This window comes from Squalius cephalus (genome assembly GCF_949319135.1).
Source record: "Squalius cephalus genome assembly, chromosome: 17".
NCBI lineage: Eukaryota > Metazoa > Chordata > Actinopteri > Cypriniformes > Leuciscidae > Squalius > Squalius cephalus.
Window position 1 is genome coordinate 22,933,743 of NC_137138.1, and position 21,930 is coordinate 22,955,672.

Consider the following 21,930-nt stretch of genomic DNA (forward strand, 5'->3'; position numbering starts at 1 on the left):
GGGCCATGTGACACATCAAACTTATTGGTAATGTCACAAGAAAAACAATGGTGTGCTTGGTTTCAACATAACTTTATTCGTTCATGAGTTATTTACAAGTTTCTGACCACTTCTAAAATGTGTTCAATGTGCTGCCCATTGTGTTGGATTGTCAATGCAACCCTGTTCTCCCACTCTTCACACACTGATAGCAACACCGCAGGAGAAATGCCAGCACAGGCATCCAGTATCCGTAGTTTCAGGTACTGCACATCTCGTATCTTCATACCATAGACAATTGCCTTCAGATGACCCCAAAGATAAAAGTCTAAGGGGGTCAGATCGGGAGACCTTGGGGGCCATTCAACTGGCCCACGACGACCAATCCACTTTCCAGGAAACTGTTCATCTAGGACATATCACCAACCATTCCCATGTTATTACGGTGTATCCATATAAATGGCCCACCCTGTAGATCCGGGTAGCTAAAGACCCGAATATGTAATGATTGTCGAAACATTCATGCATTTAAGGGTTAAAACAATCAAATCATGTTCTTTTTAGTAACATGATTAGGTTGGATATTTTAGTAAGTAATTCATTTGTACTAGAGTAAACTTAGAATCTCAGATAAGTTGTATGACGTTTGTTACTTTATATTCCTTTTCAGGCTGTAACTTGATGTCCTGCCAGATGTTATTATTCAGAAATGGCACAAATGACTATGGGTAAGCTAGATGATAATGTAGAATGAATGGACTTTGCCTTTTATTGAGGTCAAAATCCATAAGAGGGTCACTGAAAAAAAGATAAAAGTTCATATTCAGGAACAAGGAAGTTTGTCATTAAAGGTATTATCTTGATTTAAGCCATATATGACCACTGTCAAATTAAAGTCCAATTGAGTTTAATTGATATGTCATGTAATAATCAGAAAATCTCAGGAGAACCCTGACATTTCTTTGACAAATGCAGATGCCCAGCTGTCTTTGACATGAATTATGACCCAGAGCATGTGTAGAAATACCAAATTCCACAAGGATTCCTTGGCGGGTCCATGCGCTCAGAAACAGTATTTCAAGACCTTGAGATTATCTCCCAATAGACTGTTTTGGAAGACTTAGTGTCTGTTAGACAGCCATAAAGATGACTACAATGTCCTGCTGCAACCACGGTCTAGCATCAAAGCTCAATGTACTAAAGAAGATAATCTATAATAATGCTGAACAGCTCCATAAAGCTACTGTTATTATGACCTTGTAAATTGAGAGCAGTATCTATGTATTCTCAGTGCCTATAAGGAACATAGACACGGATATTTCATGCAAATGTTACATTTACAGCATTCAAGATATTGCATTGACTATCAATGTAAAAGGCTTTGAAATTATAGTATTTGGGTTTTATTGGAGGCTGTCCTCCCATCACACTGTACATTAACTCCAAAGGTTGTGTAAGTGAGCTTATGTAACACGAGCTGTATCTTTAAGTAACAGAATTGCTAAAAGAAGATCATAACTTTGGACAAAAGTATATGTTGGACCTTTAGCACATATCAGGCTGTTATAATAGATGAAATACTTTCATTGTATTGGTTAATGGGCTTCAAAGATGAAACTGGTCATTCTTGATTTCATTTTCACATTAAGTCCTTAATAATTACAAACGGAGAGTTCAAAGTCTGTAAAGATGACTAATTCATGTTGATAAAAGTGTAAGTAAAGGCACTAGTCTCAGTCTATAAGATTATCAGGTGTATCACATGCTTGGCTGATCTGTTGATCACTAATGATCTTAAATTTATTACAGTAATCCAGCTGAGCACATCATGTTTATGCATGAATCGGGTTTCAGGAAAAGGCTGAAATTTGTATTCAGCATTCATTAACCCTTATCTTAGTTTTGTGAACAGAAAAATAAAAGCCATATTGCTCTTGCACAAGGCTATATAGAACTATGAAATTTTTAAAGTGGAGTTAGGGAACTGTAAAAGTCAAACTGGAAAGGTAAAACATTTTATATGGAAAAGAAAAGAAAAGGTCTAACAAACATCAAAAAATATGAAGATGAAATACTCATTATGTGGTAAACTAAAATGAGTTTCACTGGGCTAAATCATTAAACACAATTATAAATGTAGATCTACATGTTTCAGCTACACAACCATCTTCAGGATTTCAAAATGAATCTGAAGACTTTATGAAGCTATACTGTATGTTTGCTGAATGAATGCGTAATAGCTTTCCAAAGCCGTTGCCGTTGATAATAAGAGTAAGCAAGTTTAGAACGTATACAAACAGAGTCCATGCAGACGGATGTAGATGCAAACAAATGTCTTTCTTTATTACATGTGCTCCATTAAACATGGTCTCAAAACTTCTTGTGGCCATACCTTGTAGTCAGCATAAGATTAAAATCCACCTGTGCGCTACCCTGCCATGCGTTCAAAAACTGTGTGCTTCCCAATTACCAACTCTACCAACTCAGGTGCTCTAATTATACTCACAGTCACAGAGCCACTCAGTAGACAACAAAAACTTTGCCATACAACAAATGGCTCCTACAGAATGCAGTGACAATCATATATTTTGTATTGCTCTTCCTCTGTTAGTGGAGGAGGCCAGACCAGAGTCATTTCTTCAGTATCCTGAAGAAATCTGTGTAGCCGAAACGCGTAGATCTACAGTTTTAATTGTTTTTAATGATTTAGCCCAGCTAATTAAAGGCTTTTTACTTCTCCACGTGAGTGTCTTGGAGTATTTCGTCTTCATAATTTCATGTCCCTTTTAGTTTACCCAATGAGCACAAGTGGCTACATAAAGAATAATAAACTGTTCCAATAAACTTGATTTATTGAAACCTTCATGTCAACTAACTCTCATTAGAGTATTAGTAGACTGTATAGGGTGTTAGGTTATAGGGTTAGGTGTTTGGGTTTGGGTTAGTAGAATAAGTTAACATATACTTGCAAAGTTACTTATAGTCAGTAGAATGTCTGTCAGATGTGTTGGCAGATATTAAGCAGACAGTTTACTAATACTCTAATGACTGCTAGTTGACTTGTAGTTGTAAAGTAACTCACAGTTAGTAGAATGTCTGAAGTGGGCAATCAAAATTGTAACAAGTGTAACAAGTTTTTTTTTATGTTTTTAAAAAGTCTTTTATGTTCACCAAGGCTGCATTTATTTAATCAAAATAATGTAAAACAGTAGTATTGTGAAAAATTATTACAATACAAACTGTTTTATATATTAATTTAAAATGTCAAAATTTCAGCATCATTGCTCCAGTCTTCCGTGTCACATGATCCTTCAGAAATCATTATAGTATGCTGATTTGATGTTAAAGGAACATTTCTGATTATTATTGTCACATTAGAGGATGGTGATGAAGGAAGGAGATGGCGTCATGGTTTGAGTTTGCTTGTTCACGATTAGAGTTTTGCCCTGTCCAAATACACATACTTGCAGTCTTTGCACTTGTCTACTCTACTTACATGACATATTTCCTGTATTTGGTAAGTGTTCAAGTATGCGTGAAGACTGCAAGTGTGTACAGAACATTTTATTACCCGATGGGACACACTTATAGCATTGCAAAAATACTTTGCATTATAAAATAAATGTCTGTTCAGTGGCTGCTATGTAACTAATTACATGATAAAAAAAGCAGTTGAAAAATGTTGTACAAAATACACATATACCCTACTCATCTTTGCATTATGGTCTGCAAGTCTTTAATGCACAGATCCGATCTTTTGACCATATCTGATTTTTTGGCCCGCCTGTTTATTCACTTTAGACAGGACCGGTATCCGATATCTGTGTTTACATTAATTCCCGCCCAAAATTATTTAATTTAATTTAATTTAATTTGTTGGTTTAATTTGCTTGTTGGTTTAATTACAGAGAAGTTATCATCTCATTGCTGTGATATATAATGTAGCTTTCAGTAGTAAAGGTGTTTTATTTATAAAAGTCACGGGCAGAGGTTGAAAACCAGCTCCTGAATTTTCTGTGTTCGCACAATTTCTTTTCTTTACAAAGATAAATATAAAGATCCCACCTCAATATTTTGACTCAATATCTCAATATCCCACCTCAGATTTATTTTTTGTGCTAGTGTAAATGCAGCCTAGGTGTGTTTAGGCCACACACATCAGCTCCAGCCCCTGATCAGAGTCCAGAGAGGGCTCCAGCCCCTGACCAGAGTCCAGAGAGGACTCCAGCCCCTGATCAGAGTCCAGAGAGGACTCCAGCCCCTGACCAGAGTCCAGAGAGGACTCCAGCCCCTGACCAGAGTCCAGAGAGGACTCCATCCCCTGATCAGAGTCCAGAGAGGACTCCAGCCCCTGACCAGAGTCCAGAGAGGACTCCTGCCCCTGACCAGAGTCCAGAGAGGACTCCAGCCCCTGATCAGAGTCCAGAGAGGACTCCTGCCCCTGACCAGAGTCCAGAGAGGACTCCAGCCCCTGATCAGAGTCCAGAGAGGACTCCTGCCCCTGACCAGAGTCCAGAGAGGACTCCAGCCCCTGACCAGAGTCCAGAGAGGACTCCAGCCCCTGATCAGAGTCCAGAGAGGACTCCAGCCCCTGACCAGAGTCCAGAGAGGACTCCAGCCCCTGACCAGAGTCCAGAGAGGACTCCATCCCCTGATCAGAGTCCAGAGAGGACTCCAGCCCCTGACCAGAGTCCAGAGAGGACTCCTGCCCCTGACCAGAGTCCAGAGAGGACTCCAGCCCCTGATCAGAGTCCAGAGAGGACTCCTGCCCCTGACCAGAGTCCAGAGAGGACTCCAGCCCCTGATCAGAGTCCAGAGAGGACTCCTGCCCCTGACCAGAGTCCAGAGAGGACTCCAGCCCCTGATCAGAATCCAGAGAGGGCTCCAGCCCCTGACCAGAGTCCAGAGAGGACTCCAGCCCCTGACCAGAGTCCAGAGAGGACTCCAGCCCCTGACCAGAGTCCAGAGAGGACTCCATCCCCTGATCAGAGTCCAGAGAGGACTCCAGCCCCTGACCAGAGTCCAGAGAGGACTCCAGCCCCTGACGAGTCTAGAGAGGACTCCATCCCCTGACGAGTCTAGAGAGGGCTCCATCCCCTGACCAGAGTCCAGAGAGGGCTCCAGCCCCTGACCAGAGTCCAGAGAGGACTCCAGCTCCTGACCAGAGTCCAGAGAGGACTCCAGCTCCTGACCAGAGTCCAGAGAGGGCTCCAGCCCCTGACCAGAGTCCAGAGAGGGCTCCAGCCCCTGACCAGAGTCCAGAGAGGACTCCATCCCCTGACGAGTCTAGAGAGGGCTCCAGCCCCTGACCAGAGTCCAGAGAGGACTCCATCCCCTGATCAGAGTCCAGAGAGGACTCCAGCCCCTGACCAGAGTCCAGAGAGGACTCCAGCCCCTGACCAGAGTCCAGAGAGGGATCCAGCCCCTGACCAGAGTCCAGAGAGGGCTCCAGCCCCTGACCAGAGTCCAGAGAGGACTCCAGCCCCTGACCAGAGTCCAGAGAGGACTCCAGCCCCTGATCAGAGTCCAGAGAGGGCTCCAGCCCCTGACCAGAGTCCAGAGAGGGCTCCAGCCCCTGACCAGAGTCCAGAGAGGACTCCAGCTCCTGACCAGAGTCCAGAGAGGACTCCAGCCCCTGACCAGAGTCCAGAGAGGACTCCAGCCCCTAACCAGAGTCCAGAGAGGGATCCAGCCCCTGACCAGAGTCCAGAGAGGACTCCAGCTCCTGACCAGAGTCCAGAGAGGACTCCAGCTCCTGACCAGAGTCCAGAGAGGACTCCATCCCCTGATCAGAGTCCAGAGAGGACTCCAGCCCCTGACCAGAGTCCAGAGAGGACTCCAGCCCCTGACCAGAGTCTAGAGAGGACTCCAGCCCCTGACCAGAGTCCAGAGAGGACTCCAGCCCCTGATCAGAGTCCAGAGAGGGCTCCAGCCCCTGACCAGAGTCCAGAGAGGGCTCCAGCCCCTGACCAGAGTCCAGAGAGGACTCCAGCTCCTGACCAGAGTCCAGAGAGGACTCCAGCCCCTGATCAGAGTCCAGAGAGGGCTCCAGCCCCTGACCAGAGTCCAGAGAGGGCTCCAGCCCCTGACCAGAGTCCAGAGAGGACTCCAGCTCCTGACCAGAGTCCAGAGAGGACTCCAGCCCCTGACCAGAGTCCAGAGAGGGCTCCAGCCCCTAACCAGAGTCCAGAGAGGGCTCCAGCCCCTGACCAGAGTCCAGAGAGGGATCCAGCCCCTGACCAGAGTCCAGAGAGGACTCCAGCTCCTGACCAGAGTCCAGAGAGGACTCCAGCTCCTGACCAGAGTCCAGAGAGGACTCCAGCCCCTGACCAGAGTCCAGAGAGGACTCCAGCCCCTGACGAGTCTAGAGAGGACTCCAGCCCCTGACCAGAGTCCAGAGAGGGATCCAGCCCCTGACCAGAGTCCAGAGAGGGCTCCAGCCCCTGACCAGAGTCCAGAGAGGACTCCAGCCCCTGACCAGAGTCCAGAGAGGACTCCAGCTCCTGACCAGAGTCCAGAGAGGACTCCAGCCCCTGATCAGAGTCCAGAGAGGGATCCAGCCCCTGACCAGAGTCCAGAGAGGGCTCCAGCCCCTGACCAGAGTCCAGAGAGGACTCCAGCTCCTGACCAGAGTCCAGAGAGGACTCCAGCCCCTGACCAGAGTCCAGAGAGGACTCCAGCCCCTGACCAGAGTCCAGAGAGGGCTCCAGCCCCTGACCAGAGTCCAGAGAGGGATCCAGCCCCTGTCCAGAGTCCAGAGAGGACTCCAGCTCCTGACCAGAGTCCAGAGAGGACTCCAGCCCCTGACCAGAGTCCAGAGAGGACTCCAGCTCCTGACCAGAGTCCAGAGAGGACTCCAGCCCCTGATCAGAGTCCAGAGAGGGCTCCAGCCCCTGACCAGAGTCCAGAGAGGACTCCAGCTCCTGACCAGAGTCCAGAGAGGACTCCAGCTCCTGACCAGAGTCCAGAGAGGGATCCAGCCCCTGACCAGAGTCCAGAGAGGACTCCAGCTCCTGACCAGAGTCCAGAGAGGACTCCAGCCCCTGACCAGAGTCCAGAGAGGACTCCAGCCCCTGACCAGAGTCCAGAGAGGGCTCCAGCCCCTGACCAGAGTCCAGAGAGGGATCCAGCCCCTGACCAGAGTCCAGAGAGGACTCCAGCTCCTGACCAGAGTCCAGAGAGGACTCCAGCCTGACCAGTTTTTTAGCATAGTAATGGATATGACAATGTTACTGTATTTGGTCTTGGTGGGATAGATCTGCTCCGCTGCTGCTGCTGTTGATTATTGCCATTGTTGTAGATCATTGCTGCTGCTGCTGCTGCAGACCATGTACAGGAACTTGCTACTGCCAATACATATGCCGATACACCAATACATATGCTATAGTGAATGGTAACCAGCCATTTAAATGTTGAGCTGCAAGCTCATTGGCTACAGATGCAACATGAACCAATCAGCTGGTGCCAAAGAAGTTAACGCTGTAAATATCATCAGCTTGCATAAAGGAGTTTCATCACATAACGCAGAACTAATTTCTTCTTTAAAAAAAAAAAAGGCATACTGACCCCAAACATTTGAACAGTATTGAATGTATTTACTAAATCAGGTGTGTCCTTGCTGGAATTATTTTCATATATATTTACACTCTACGTCCTTCTTTTAAACTGTAAATAACAAACATCTTTGGAACTGCAAAAACAAATTCTTTGGATTCCATAGATATGGACAATCTCTCATTTTGTTTGACATTAAATAAATAACACTAGTTATGAAACATAACACTTCAGAATAATCAATTTGTTAACATACATTTTTAAAGCATTTAGGTTAATGTTAATTTTTACATATACTAATACATTAACATTTGTATACATTTACATTAATGTATTATGAATGAACATGAATTAACAATAGTGCGTAAAAGTATACTTATAAATGAACAGTAACAGAATAATAAATGCAGTAAAAATAGTTTATTGTTATTTCATGATGTTGAACTAATGCTAATGCTAATCAAATGAACCTACTGTAAAGTGTTTTGTTTCTTGATTATTTCCTTAATCTTTCATTTATTCTTTACAAACCAGCACAAAGGCAATTATATCATTCCCGCACATTTAGAACAGAACAGTGAGAAACATTCTCTGCATATCTCCGGAGTGAAAGAGACACTTATCAGGGTGACTCCAGCTCTTCCATGATGACATTAGTAGTGTGAAAAGTTCAAATGTGCTAGAAATAAATTCATTAGTCAGTGTTTTAACAAAACAATGAATTGCGGCTTTAGAAAATGATAACAAATGGGTTAATCTTTTTTTGTTTGCCGTCTCTTTTACCCTCCCCTCCTTCATTCCTCTATTTACCCTCCCCTTGTTCACACAGTTAATGTTTAATTTTTCTTATGTGACGATGCCTATAAACACATTGATCTAGCTCGACCTTCATCAGCAATCCATCCACCACACACCTGACATCTGGAGCTGAGGGCCAGAAGACATGGGACTTCCACAGATTCCAGAAGATGTTGCATTAATCCTACGCTGGATATGGCTTCACAGAAACTACCTGATCATCTTCATCACCCCTTTACTAATATTGCCCCTGCCGATTGTCCTCCCAACTCCGGTAAGTGCCTTTCTGCAGGAGTATTTTGCGGAAAATCAATTCAAAGCCATTGAACATGTTAACCAAAATAGTTTCTTTATGCATCTACATTTTGTGTATGTGAATTTTTAATAGCCAAATGACTGAAATATGTCAATGTGATATCGGAACGTTTAAAAATAAAATCTCATCAGCAGCTGAATGATGGCTGAAAACCTCACTGCTCTTATTTATGATCTGTGGAACACTATATTTACACAGCTTGCGGAGGTCATCCTCAAGTCACAAACAAAGAAAACGAAGACATGTGGCCCACTGTTACTCAACATCTTGAGACCGGTTTACTCTGACCTTAAGAACATCAGCTGAAAAAATAATGCACAAAACTCTACTCTCTATTTGAATCAATTCTTGAAATGGTAATGTTAACCCTTAAATGCATACCTCGGTTCTTTAGTGACCTGGGACATCATTCGCTACCCTCTTCCTCATCCATTTTTTTTAAGTTAGACTTAGTATTCCTTAATCAATTCATTATAAACAATATAACAAGAAAAAAAATACAATTATAAAAGAATGCCTGTTTTCCTATTCATTTTTGTAAAAATTGTATAGGGTCGCTAACGACCCGAGGTGTGTAACAGTGTAAATATATTTTTCCGCACAACAATAATTTAATCAACAATAAGTGTAATTCACCTTTATTCCACAAGGTGGAAATGTCTGAGACACAATGATGAAGTGATGTTTCACTCACAGTTACCGCAGGCAGAAAACAAAAGAATAGGAAGTATCATCAGCAAAACTTGAAATGGCTCAGAGATTTACTGCAGAGCAAAAACTAAATGCAATCAAATATTAGTGTCACTGTCACTTTATGGTGGATCTGGTGAAGAAGCTGTCAGCGATCAAAATATTGATTTGATGAATAGTTTCGAGAATATGTTTAAGATTGCAAAAATTAGCTGAATTTGGGAAATGAGCTCTGACAAGGACAGTGATGATGGTATAAAACATCTGAAACCTTCCAAGCTACAAAAGGTAACAAAATATGCTATATTTTATTCTTCTGTGATTGTTATTCTAATATCAGGAGAGTTTTTATATTATCGTGACAGGTAGAGATCCATCCGTGTTAGATATAGATCCGGGTCGCTAAAGACCCGAATATGTAAAAATGATTGTCGAAACATTCATGCATTTAAAGGTTAATTAAAAAAAAGAATAATCAGACATTTAAGACCCCCTAAAGTGGCTAAACTATTACTATAAGTGTTTTTGTATTTTTTTTTTTATTTTTTTTTTACTATACTAGAGCTATATATGAGCTACACAATCCATCATGCACCACAGTACCTTCATACTCTTATATTACAATGTTTAAAGGTCCACCAAACACACACACACACACACACACACACACATTACAAACTTTCAGAATTTCATCTTACTTTTTAGCCATATAAATATCAGAAACTGCACCAAATTTGTCTAAAGCTTCTGTTCCATTAAAAAAATACTTATTTCATTTTTCAGGCTTTACATGGTTAAACATATACAGCCTTTTCTCAAGTAATAAAATTCTTCCATAAAATAAAAGCATCCATAAAAGTAAATGAATTCAAAATAGTTTACAGTCGTTTATGTTCAAGGGTTAGTTTTATCAGCATTCTGAGAATGATCGATGTGTCTAATAGGTCTTCAAGAGATACAGTAGTGACCCTTGTAAGAGAAAGATCCCACCCTTTCCTCCCCTTTGACAAGCTAAGATGAGAGGATTGCCATAGACCTGATATCACATCTTAGATGTGCAATGCATCTCATTCACATCCAATAATATTGTGTTCTTCAGGAGGCGAGATGTGGTTATGTCATCATCCTGATGGCACTGTTCTGGTGCACAGAGTGTATGCCTCTCGCCATCACTGCCCTGCTGCCCGTCGTCCTCTTCCCCATGATGGGCATCATGGAGTCGGAAAAGGTATTGTTCAAAAAAATATTCCATGATTAGCATTTTGTATTAAAAACAAAATTATTTAAATACTTAAGTATCTATCTATCTATCTATCTATCTATCTATCTATCTATCTATCTATCTATCTATCTATCTATCTATCTATCTGTCTGTCTGTCTGTCTGACTGTCTATCTATCTATCTATCTATCTATCTATCTATCTATCTATCTATCTATCTATCTATCTGTCTGTCTGTCTGTCTGTCTGTCTGTCTGACTGTCTATCTATCTATCTATCTATCTATCTATCTATCTATCTATCTATCTATCTGTCTGTCTGTCTGTCTGTCTGACTGTCTGTCTATCTATCTATCTATCTATCTATCTATCTATCTATCTATCTATCTATCTATCTGTCTGTCTGTCTGTCTGTCTGTCTGTCTGACTGTCTATCTATCTATCTATCTATCTATATATCTATCTATCTATCTATCTATCTATCTATCTATCTATCTATCTATCTATCTATCTATCTATCTGTCTGTCTGTCTGTCTGTCTGTCTGTCTATTACAGTTTTTCTCAATCCCTTTCAATTCTCAAATAAGACTTTTTCGCATCATATTCACAAAACTTCTTAAGGCTAGAGGTAGCTCTTAACTTGCCGATTTAGGAAAACTCTTGGAGGTAAAATGTTTCGTGAATACGGCCCCTCATCTCTGAACAATTATTTTATTGTTCACATCAGATTATAATTTCTTATTGATTTAGGCAAATTACATGTGTTTTGGCACATGTGTGCAAAAGAGTAAGTACAATTGTCTATAATTTGCACAATGACTAAATGCACATGGCTTGTTGATCAAAATTGATGAGCTGATTCTCAGTTAAAGGGGTGGTTGATTATGATTTCACTTTTCTAAGTTTAGTTAGTGTGTAATGTTGCTGTTTGAGCATAAACAACATCTACAAAGTTACTAAGCTCAAAGTTCAAAGCAAAGGGAGATATTTTATTTTAAAGAAGTTGCTTTTTAAGGACTACAACAAAGGGACTACACAAGCTTCCTCCTGGGCTAGTGACATCACAAACGCTAAAATGTACATAAACCCCGCCCCCGGGAACGCGATTTATAGATTATCAAGACTGAATATGCTAATCAATGACTAGAAGATAACTACACATAAGCTACATAAATTCATCAACTAACCATTCAGAAATGTTGTCTATGTTGTCACTTCTTCTTCAGTCTCTCCATGTTTGTCCGACTCCGGTTTAAACATAAAAGGCTAAAGGTTTTTTACATTTTCAGTGTATGTCTGTGTGAGGTAAAATGACACAAGCTGTTGAAGCTCCGCCCTCTGTGCCAGGAGCAGCAGCTCATTTGCATTTAAAGGGACAGACAATAAAACGGTGCGTTTTTGCTCAGCCTCAAAAAGTAACAATTTTAACATGCTGTATAAAAATATCTGTGGGATATTTTGAGCTAAAACTTCACATACACACTCTGGGGACATCAAAGACTTATTTTACATCTTGTGAAAAGGGTATTTTACCACCCTTTTAAACTGTCAAACTCTTCACAACTACACATTCCTTCATCGTGTGAGCCATCACATGCAAAATGATCAATTGAGTGATCAAAATCTGTCAGACATGTTATATTCCATGAATGTTTGTAATGTTGTAATGTAATTTGGCAAATAATGTAATGAAATAGGAATCACAATCTTATCACCAACATTTTTGAGCATAGAGGAACATCACAACTCTGAACAGCAGCAGAGATTGATTTTTCCCAGTCAATATTTACATACTGTCTGAATCTGTATTTAAAAAGCTCAGTGTGATACACAGACAAAGTTGACATTCTTGTATAGTATAAAAGCAGTTAGTGTCAACAAAAAAAGTAAAAAAAAAACAAATAAACAAAAAACACAAAATTTGTGTATAACAAATATTTCCATAGAGAAAAAATATATATAAACATTTTGACCAGCATGGGTCACACGATGATAAAAACACTTTTTATTTTGGTGCCATTGGACAATTTACTGACACAATAATAGATTTTGAAGCATAAATTAAATGGTTTGGGTGAGTTACTTCATTTTGCAGACATGCATTAGAGTTCTGATGTTCCAACAAACAATTGAGCTTACAGTTTAGAGAATGTTAAGACTGTTTCGAAAAATGTCCCAAAGCGATTGAGAAAACTGTATATAACTAAACATAATGGGCAAGCAAACTACTCACATAACAATTGTTATATAGTTATCATAAGAGATTATCAGTTTTATTACTGTAGTCGCAAGCACAAAAGCCATGGAAAACTACTTTAAAGTAATGACTCATCACATGTCCAGAGAGATTTACCTTCATCAGCATGAGAACTATTTGTACAAGCGTTATCTCTAATGATTTGAGAACTTTATGAGCCATAAAAGCAGTTTTTATGAACACCTTTGAACATGTCACCAGCCAGACTGTAATATATCTTTATTTTCCTTATCTTTCCATCTATGACTGATTTTAGACACTCTAAAATCTAATGAGTCTGTCAATAAGGAAATACAACCACAGCATATTGTGCTGTGTACCGTATTTTTTTGAAACGTTTAACCATTGTGTAATGCATATAGTTTCACATACTAATTTTGTGAGGGAATGCAGTTTTGTGGGGTGAATGCAAACGTTTTTCATGAGAACACAAGCATTGAAATATATTTTGTCCCTATTATCATGTCAGTGTGGTGGCTCCGTACACACTGTGTATACAGTAAAAAAAATGTAACCCAAACCATGTTGACCAGAACTAAATATGACATTAAGGCCCGGTTTCACAGACAGGGCTTAGATTAAGCCAAGATTAGGCCTTAGTTTAGGACATTTAAGTAGTTTTTATAAATGTACTTTAGAAAAAAAAACATTTCTAGTGTGCATCTTGAGACAAAACATATTTTAAGCTATCTCAGTGCGAGTTGCTTTCAGTTAAAACAGCTCAAGCATGCATTTTAACCCGGGACTACACTTAAGCCTTGTTTGTGAAATCGGGGGTAAGTGTGTTACTTTGTGTTTCAGGTGTGTGTTCAGTACCTAAAGGACACCAACATGCTGTTCATAGGGGGTCTGCTGGTGGCTATAGCTGTTGAACACTGGAATCTCCATAAGCGCATCGCTCTGAGTGTCCTCCTGGTAGTTGGAGTTCGGCCTGCTTTGTAAGATCACACACGATGAAATCGTACGCTTCATTTCTGTCTCAATCACACACTCACCTGTTTTTCACACTCACTTCTGCAGGCTGATGCTGGGGTTCATGATCGTAACAGCCTTCCTCTCCATGTGGATCAGCAACACGGCCACCACAGCCATGATGCTGCCCATTTCTCAAGCTGTTCTCGAACAGCTCAGCGCCACAGAAGCAGACTCTGATGAGAAAGAGCTGAGGGAAGGCCAAGATAATCAAGCGTTTGAGTTGACCGAGGTCAACATCAAACATCCTTTGGACAATGTCACTGGAGACAAACCCAACGGTATGTCTGACATGTTGACATTTTTAAACTTTGTTTTATTATCTTATAATGTTAACCTGTACCTTATCTTAAACATCTCACAAGGCTTCAAAACTTTTACGAATGTATTATGTGAAGCTTTGTTACATCAAGCTGTGTTTAATATATGATGTTACGGGCCAGTTTTATAATGTAGGTTTAGTGTTTGTTTAATTATTTAAACATTTGCAATTGTTTGGGCTGTGTTCTCATTGCCTTGACACCATTTTGACCAGCAGTTGCCAGCCTATAGTGCTTTGAACGCTTCGAAAGAATGAATCATTTGGCAAAGAATTTGGTTTAATTGATTTGGAGTTTCGAAAAGCTCATTTTGACTAGAATAACTAAGACGCAAGAGAAAGCGACTCGAGAGAAATGACAGTACAGCCGTTGTTACACCAAATTCTGTGACCTATCAAATTCTGTGACTGTAGACGGATGTTGTAACCCTAACCCAACCTTACCCCTACCATTACTGTAAAAAAAAGTTGCTGCCTTAAATTTTTAAGTTCACTCAACTTGGGTGTTTAATCATTTCAACTTAAATTACATCAAACTTGAATCTTGCATAACTTGTATAAAGTTGAAAATTGCTTAACTTATTTTGATGAGTTAAAGCAATGTAAAAACATATGTTGTCATAACTAATTGATCATATAAATTTACAGTGTATTACGGTCACAGAATTTGGTGTAACACCGGTTTCAGTCACACGAATGAGCAGAACAATATACAGCATTTCCACTATTAACCAATCAGTGGTAATAACACACAGTCTTAAAACTTACATCCCACCTGTTCTTAATCTTGACAGTCAATCCAGATCTGGAGGCAAAAATCAATTCACTCTCTGAATGCAGGAAGAAAGAACGTGAAGCGAAGTACATTCGTCTCTTTAAAGGAATGAGTCTATGTGTGTGTTACTCCGCCAGCATCGGAGGAACTGCCACCCTAACGGGCACCACACCAAATCTTATTCTCAAGGGCCAGATGGATGCGTACGTTTGTCAAGTTTCCTGTTATGACTCTGATCTGTGTTGTATAAAAAACAAAAAAATTCTTACATGATAAAATCATTCCCATCATTGTTTTGGTAATAAATATTATAATTATTAAAATATTTTTCTCTTTAAGATTATGCATGGTTGTGCACACAATATGTTGGACCTACAACATAAAAATGTGCATACAGTACTGGAGCCAAATTATAAACTGCACACACATTTGCCCTTTTTTACAGGATTTTTCCAGAAAACCATGGCGTGATCAACTTTGCCAGCTGGTTCGGTTTTGCCTTTCCTAACATGTTGCTGATGCTAGTGCTGTCTTGGCTTTGGCTGCAGTTCATGTACTTAGGTCTTAAGTGAGTAACTTTACTTTAAATACGGTGTGTCCTAGACATACAGTGAGTGTTTTTAGCTAGACCATTGGTTCTCAACTCTTTTGACTCAAAGAGCTCCTATTATTCAATACAATTGTTAAAAAACAAATTTGGCTAAAAGTATTTCTGCCATTTCTGCTGTAATTATGATAATGCTGCTTAATTTCAGACATTTTTATTACCAAGATTCTGATTCTGTATATTACTTCGTTAGATATTAGGGGGAAAAGAAATAGGATTTCATGTTTTTTTTTGCATACATTAGTGCTGTCAAATCAATTAATCGTGATTAATTGCATCTAACATAAACGTTTTTGTTTACATTCATCGGTATATATTATTATTATTTTAATATATAGTATATATATATATATATATATATATATATATATATATATATATGTGTGTGTGTGTGTGTGTGTGTGTGTGTGTGTGTGTGTGTGCGTCTTTATATACATATACAAATATATATATATATATATATATATATATATATATATAAATATATAAATATGTGTATACACACACACACACACACACACACACACACACAGAGAGAGACATATATCTAATATATATAAATATAATGATAACGTATACACACACACATATATTATGTAACTTTTATGTTAGATGCGATTAATCGCCATTGATCGATTTGATAGCACTAATATATAACCATATAAATTTGATTTAAATAATCATATAATATCAAATGATGCCCCGTTGAAAGTTTGAGTTGAGTAGATGTACCTAATGGAAACAGCTGGTCATGAAATGTTATCTCAAAAGAAGCTTTTTAATGACCTGTTAATGTTAATCTGACATTTTTAAGGTAAAAATCTGAGGTTGGTTTAAGCATTCTTTCATTCCTTGTTTGGTGAATTTTTCTCCCCAGTTTTAAAAAAACTTTTGGCTGCGGTTCGAAGAATGAGGGAGACAAAGACGCTTACAGAGTGATGAAGAATGAATATAAGAAGTTGGGTTCGATATCTTTTGCTGAGGGCGGAGTGCTTGTCATCTTTGTGATCCTGGTGATCCTGTGGTTCACACGGGAACCAGGCTTCATGCCAGGCTGGGCTACCGTGCTCTTCAACAAAGACGGACAGTGAGTACACTTCACCCCAAAACTTATAGCAATAGTTTACTTTTAAACAAATAAAATGAAAGTTTTGGTCATCGCATTTGCATTTCTTCCAATTTTCTCTTTGTCTCCATAAAGATATGTCACCGATGGCACTGTGGCCATTTTCATGTCAACCATGTTCTTCCTCATTCCATCTCGGATAGACTTTCTCTATTCGATCAATTCGCAGGATGAACATGATGAAGAAGCTGAAGGAGATGAGCAGGAAGGTAAAGTGGTTCTGCTTTCAGAGTAATATTCATCAGTTTAAACCAGGTCTTAAACCAGAGCTACTGGTCCATCTGTTTTATAAAGGAGGAGCAAAACAGGAAAAGAAGAAGAAACTGAAGGGTACGCCTACTCTACTAAACTGGAAGGTGGTGCATGATCGCATGCCCTGGAACATAGTCCTGCTCCTGGGGGGAGGATTTGCCTTGGCAAAAGGTAGTGAGGTAAGAGGATGACAGAATGACACATTACAATGGCAGTAAATGTACATTCTTTAGTCTTTTATGGAATTACAGTTACAAGTAGATTTTTTTTACATTTTCTGAAGAAAAGGAGAAAGTTCTGTGGAGTGCTGCTCACCCATGCGAAACTTGCCGACACAAAGCTGGGAGATTTGGATGGTTGCTAGGGTCTTTTTATTGAGAAAAAAGAATGTGTAATAATGTGTTTTATCATGTGTAAAATGGTAAATGTTAGACAAGTTACGTGCTGATTCTGCTGAAATTAAATAATATACATGTAATGTAATATAATGGGTAACACTTTCGATAATCCACTACAGACATTCTATTAATTGTAAGAAACTTTGCAACTACAAGTCAACTAGCAGTCAGACAGACAGAGTATTAGTAGACTGTCTGATATCTGCTAACACTTTATTTAATGCTCCCCAACAGACATTCTACTGACTATAAGTAACTTTGCAACTACATGTCAACTTATTCAACTAACCCAAACCCTAAGTCTACTAATATTCTAGTGAAAGTAAGTTGACATTTAGCTGCCCCCACACCCCCGCCCGTGCCCATATATATATATATGTGTGTGTGTGTAACTAGTAGTAATTTGTGGATGTGGAGTTTCGTGATGTGATGTGGAGTCATGCGATGTGATGTGAAGTGAAGTGATCTGAAGTGAAGTGGAGGGATGCGAAGTGAAGTGAACTGAAGTGATGTGAAGTGAAGTGAAGCGATCTTAAGTGAAGTGAAGCAATGCGAAGTGAAGTGAAGCGATCTGAAGTGAAGTGAAGCGATGCGAAGTGAAGTGAACTGAAGTGATGTGAAGCGATCTGAAGTGAAGTGAAGCGATGCGAAGTGAAGTGAAGCGATGCGAAGTGATCTGAAGTGAAGTGGAGGGATGCGAAGTGAAGTGAACTGAAGTGATGTGAAGCGATCTGAAGTGAAGTGAAGCGATGTGAAGTGAAGTGAAGCGATGCGAAGTGAAGTGAAGCGATCTTAAGTGAAGTGAAGCAATGCGAAGTGAAGTGAAGCGATCTGAAGTGAAGTGAAGCGATGCGAAGTGAAGTGAACTGAAGTGATGTGAAGCGATCTGAAGTGAAGTGAAGCGATGCGAAGTGAAGTGAAGCGATGCGAAGTGATCTGAAGTGAAGTGGAGGGATGCGAAGTGAAGTGAACTGAAGTGATGTGAAGCGATCTGAAGTGAAGTGAAGCGATGCGAAGTGAAGCGATCTTAAGTGAAGTGAAGCGATGCGAAGTGAAGTGAAGCGATCTGAAGTGAAGTGAAGTGAAGCGATGCGAAGTGAAGTGAAGCGATCTGAAGTGAAGTGGAGGGATGCGAAGTGAAGTGAACTGAAGTGATGTGAAGCGATCTGAAGTGAAGTGATGCGATGCGAAGTGAAGTGAAGCGATCTGAAGTGAAGTGAAGCGATGCGAAGTGAAGTGAAGCGATCTGAAGTGAAGTGAAGCGATGTGAAGTGAAGTGAAGCGATCTGAAGTGAAGTGAAGCGATCTGAAGTGAAGTGAAGCGAAGCGATCTGAAGTGAAGCGATGCGAAGTGAAGCGATGCGAAGTGAAGCGATCTGAATTGAAGTGAAGCGATCTGAAGTGAAGTGAAGCGATCTGAAGTGAAGTGAAGCGATGCGAAGTGAAGCGATGCGAAGTGAAGTGAAGCGATCTGAAGTGAAGCGATGCGAAGTGAAGCGATGCACTTCACTTCACTTCGCATCGCTTCACTTCACTTCGCATCGCTTCACTTCACTTCGCATCGCTTCACTTCACTTCGCATCGCTTCACTTCACTTCAGATCGCTTCACTTCACTTCACATCACTTCAGTTCACTTCACTTCGCATCCCTCCACTTCACTTCAGATCGCTTCACTTCACATCACATCGCATGACTCCACATCACATCACGAAACTCCACATCCACAAATTACTACTAGTTACACACACACACACACACACACACATAAGTGAAGTGAAGCGATCTGAAGTGAAGTGAAGCGATCTGAAGTGAAGTGAAGCGTTCTGAAGTGATGTGGAGCGATGCGATGTGATGTGAACTGAAGCGATGTGAAGTGATGTAAAGTAATGTGGAGTGATGTGATGTTTGTGTAGGAGTCTGGACTATCGGTGTGGTTGGGTGAAAGCCTGGCCCCTCTGCAGAGCATCCCACCCTTCGCCATCTCCCTGATCCTGTGTTTGCTGGTGGGAACGTTCACAGAGTGTTCCAGCAACACGGCCACCACCACGCTATTCCTGCCCATTCTTGCCTCTATGGTGAGTACACAGCATACAGAAACCTTCCAAACCCATTCTACAACATAAATTACACACATTCATTCGACCTAAAAGTGAATTTCGAAGCTGAAGTGTTTAACTTGCCAACAAGTATGGAAGTGGTAATAATGCGTCGTCTCTGTTCTCAGGCCACAACTATCGGGCTCCATCCGCTCTATGTGATGCTGCCCTGCACGATCAGCGCTTCGTTGGCATTCATGCTTCCTGTCGCCACTCCTCCCAACGCCATCGCTTTCTCTTATGGCAACCTCAGAGTCTTGGACATGGTATGGTTAACCACATTTTATATGAGTTTTGATGTTCCATTGGATTTTATAAAGCTTAAGTGGGATTTGAATGTGAAAATACATTTTTGGGGATGTTGTATATGGAAAAATCAGTGGATAATTGTATTTTTCTTCTGTCTGAAGGCACAGGCGGGCTTCATTCTCAACATCATTGGCATTCTGTGCATCAACCTCGGCATCAACACATGGGGAACGGCCATGTTCAACCTAGGAACCTTTCCCACATGGGCCAATGGCACAAATACCACACATACACCATGAACGTCTTTACATCGAATTCTTTGGTTTAGTGAGAATACTGAAGGGAAAGAAAGGGGAGAAAGGAAGCTAATCCAAAAAATGGCATCATCAAATGCACAAAAGTGTCAGTGTGCAGTATTAGAGTGTGTAGCCCTATGGAGCAAACGCTTAGTTTTTCTCAAAACCTCTTGAAACGATCTTTTCAAGCCCTAAATGAAGTGGCCAGTAAGGATTTACAGCCTCCATGTAGTGTTCAGAATTATGCATCACTTATTTACATATTTAAAGTCACTCAAGTATGAGGACTTGTAAATGTGAGTTGGCTCCATGTAGCGCATTTTGCCCCAATGTGGCTCAAATCTGATCCAAGTTCAGGTTTATGCAGAACCTTTTTTTTTCTACATACTTTGTGGCTTTGGTTTTCACAAGTAGGTTTTCTGTTCTTCCATTTGTGCTGGTTCACGAAATTTAATTTAATTTATAGGGTCTGGATAAGACCTTTTATATTTTAGATCCCTTTTTGGATCTTTGTCTGTTTAATACATTTTAATTACACATTTGAATCATAAATCTTCATTTGTGAGGTAGCCCAGTGAAAGAAATGCCCCTTAATTAGACGTACTTTAAATGCTTAAATGTAAACTTCACAACATTTTTTTTTAGAATGTGCTTTTTGTCAAATAAAACTAATTTTGTGCAAACTTGTGAGAACTTTCATTCACAGCACCTGCTGTAGCAATATTGTTGATAAATGGGAGAATATTTAAAGGAGAACTCCGGTCAATTTTAACATTGAGCTAATTTTTTTGTACATTTGGAGTGCTGTCAGTACAGAGAACAACGACAAAAATCGGTGTTGCCTACACCGTGTGTGTATCCTCTTTTTAAAATTTGCACCCTGTTGACTTCAATGGGGCAAGTTTTAAACCTGCTTTTAGCCTCTTAACATCCTTGATGTGTCATTACAAGTGCCCAGCCATGTGAGTGATTCCTTTAGAGTGAACGCGGGTCAATCTGACTGCAGTAGATGTGAAAGATATGAATAAAAATTATATTTATTTAGCCAGCGCTCATACCTGTATTTACATCCTGTTTTCGGTCAAAGTCCATAGTAATCGATTGTCGAGTTCACGCGCATTGGTTTAGTACCTATGATCATGCGCGTGAACTCGACAATCGATTACTATGGACTTCGACCGAAAACAGGATGTAAACACAGGTATGTGCGCTGGCTGAATAAACATCATTTTTATTCATATCTTTCACATCTACTGCAGTCAGATTCACCCGTGTTCACTCCGAAGGAATCACTCACATGACCTGTGCACTTGTAATGACACATCAAGGATGTTAAGAGGCTAAAAGCAGGTTTAAAACTTGCCCCATTGAAGTCAACAGGGTGCAAATTTTAAAAAGAGGATAACACGGTGTAGGCAACACCGATTTTTGTCGTTGTTCTCTGTACTGACAGCACTCCAAATGTACAAAAAAATTAGCTCAATGTTAAAATTGACCGGAGTTCTCCTTTTAAGTACTGATGTACTATAAATTGCAAATGCAAGGTAAAAATTGGAACCTGCATTTGTTTCACAGGGTTTTATCTCTTTTCTTTTAGGTTTTTAAATGTTTTTTTAGAGATGACGCTTAAGTCTGCATTTTGCGGTTTAAAAATACAGAAAAAAACAGCAATATTGTAAAACATTTCTATTCAAAATAACTTTTCTATATGAATATATTTTAAAATGTAATTTATTTGTGTGATGGCAAAGCTAAAATTTCAAAAGCCATTACTAACAGTCTTCATTTATTATTATCAATGTTGAAAAGAGTTTAACATTTTTGCTGTAACTGTGACTTATTTTCGGAAACTTATTTTCCTTGTTGAATAAAAAAAAAAAACCCCACAAATTTAGCGATAGTGTATATTAAAATTCAAAAACAATAAAGTATCTAAATTTGCTAGTGCTAAACAATAAGAATTTGTTCAAAATAATTGTTTAAGACAACAAATGGCTATAAGAAAATAAAGACAACTTCAGTAA

General features: G+C 40.1%; 1 protein-coding gene across 2 annotated transcripts; it reads left to right on the forward strand.

Moving 5' to 3' along the window:
- The first annotated feature begins 8,395 nt into the window (after positions 1-8,395).
- On the forward strand, positions 8,396-20,586 carry slc13a2 (solute carrier family 13 member 2). Of its 2 annotated transcripts, none has more exons than XM_079898277.1 (12): positions 8,396-8,605; positions 10,437-10,565; positions 13,617-13,753; positions 13,836-14,068; positions 14,901-15,084; positions 15,327-15,449; positions 16,366-16,575; positions 16,690-16,823; positions 16,909-17,045; positions 19,179-19,340; positions 19,490-19,627; positions 19,772-20,586. In XM_079898277.1, exons 1-12 carry the CDS (start codon positions 8,477-8,479, stop codon positions 19,907-19,909), a joined length of 1,854 nt encoding a protein of 617 aa, XP_079754403.1. In that variant the 5' UTR covers positions 8,396-8,476; the 3' UTR covers positions 19,910-20,586. The 2 variants fall into 2 exon arrangements, with proteins under 2 accessions (XP_079754403.1, XP_079754404.1); XM_079898278.1 differs by having other exon boundaries at positions 16,912-17,045.
- The last annotated feature ends 1,344 nt before the right edge of the window (positions 20,587-21,930 follow it).

Coding starts and splice junctions, on each gene's coding strand:
- slc13a2 (XM_079898277.1), top strand. CDS start 8,477: ATGGGACTTCCACAGATTCCAGAAGATGTTGCATTAATCCTACGCTGG. Junction 8,606..10,436: donor CGATTGTCCTCCCAACTCCG/GTAAGTGCCTTT, acceptor TGTGTTCTTCAG/GAGGCGAGATGTGGTTATGT. Junction 13,754..13,835: donor GTTGGAGTTCGGCCTGCTTT/GTAAGATCACAC, acceptor TCACTTCTGCAG/GCTGATGCTGGGGTTCATGA.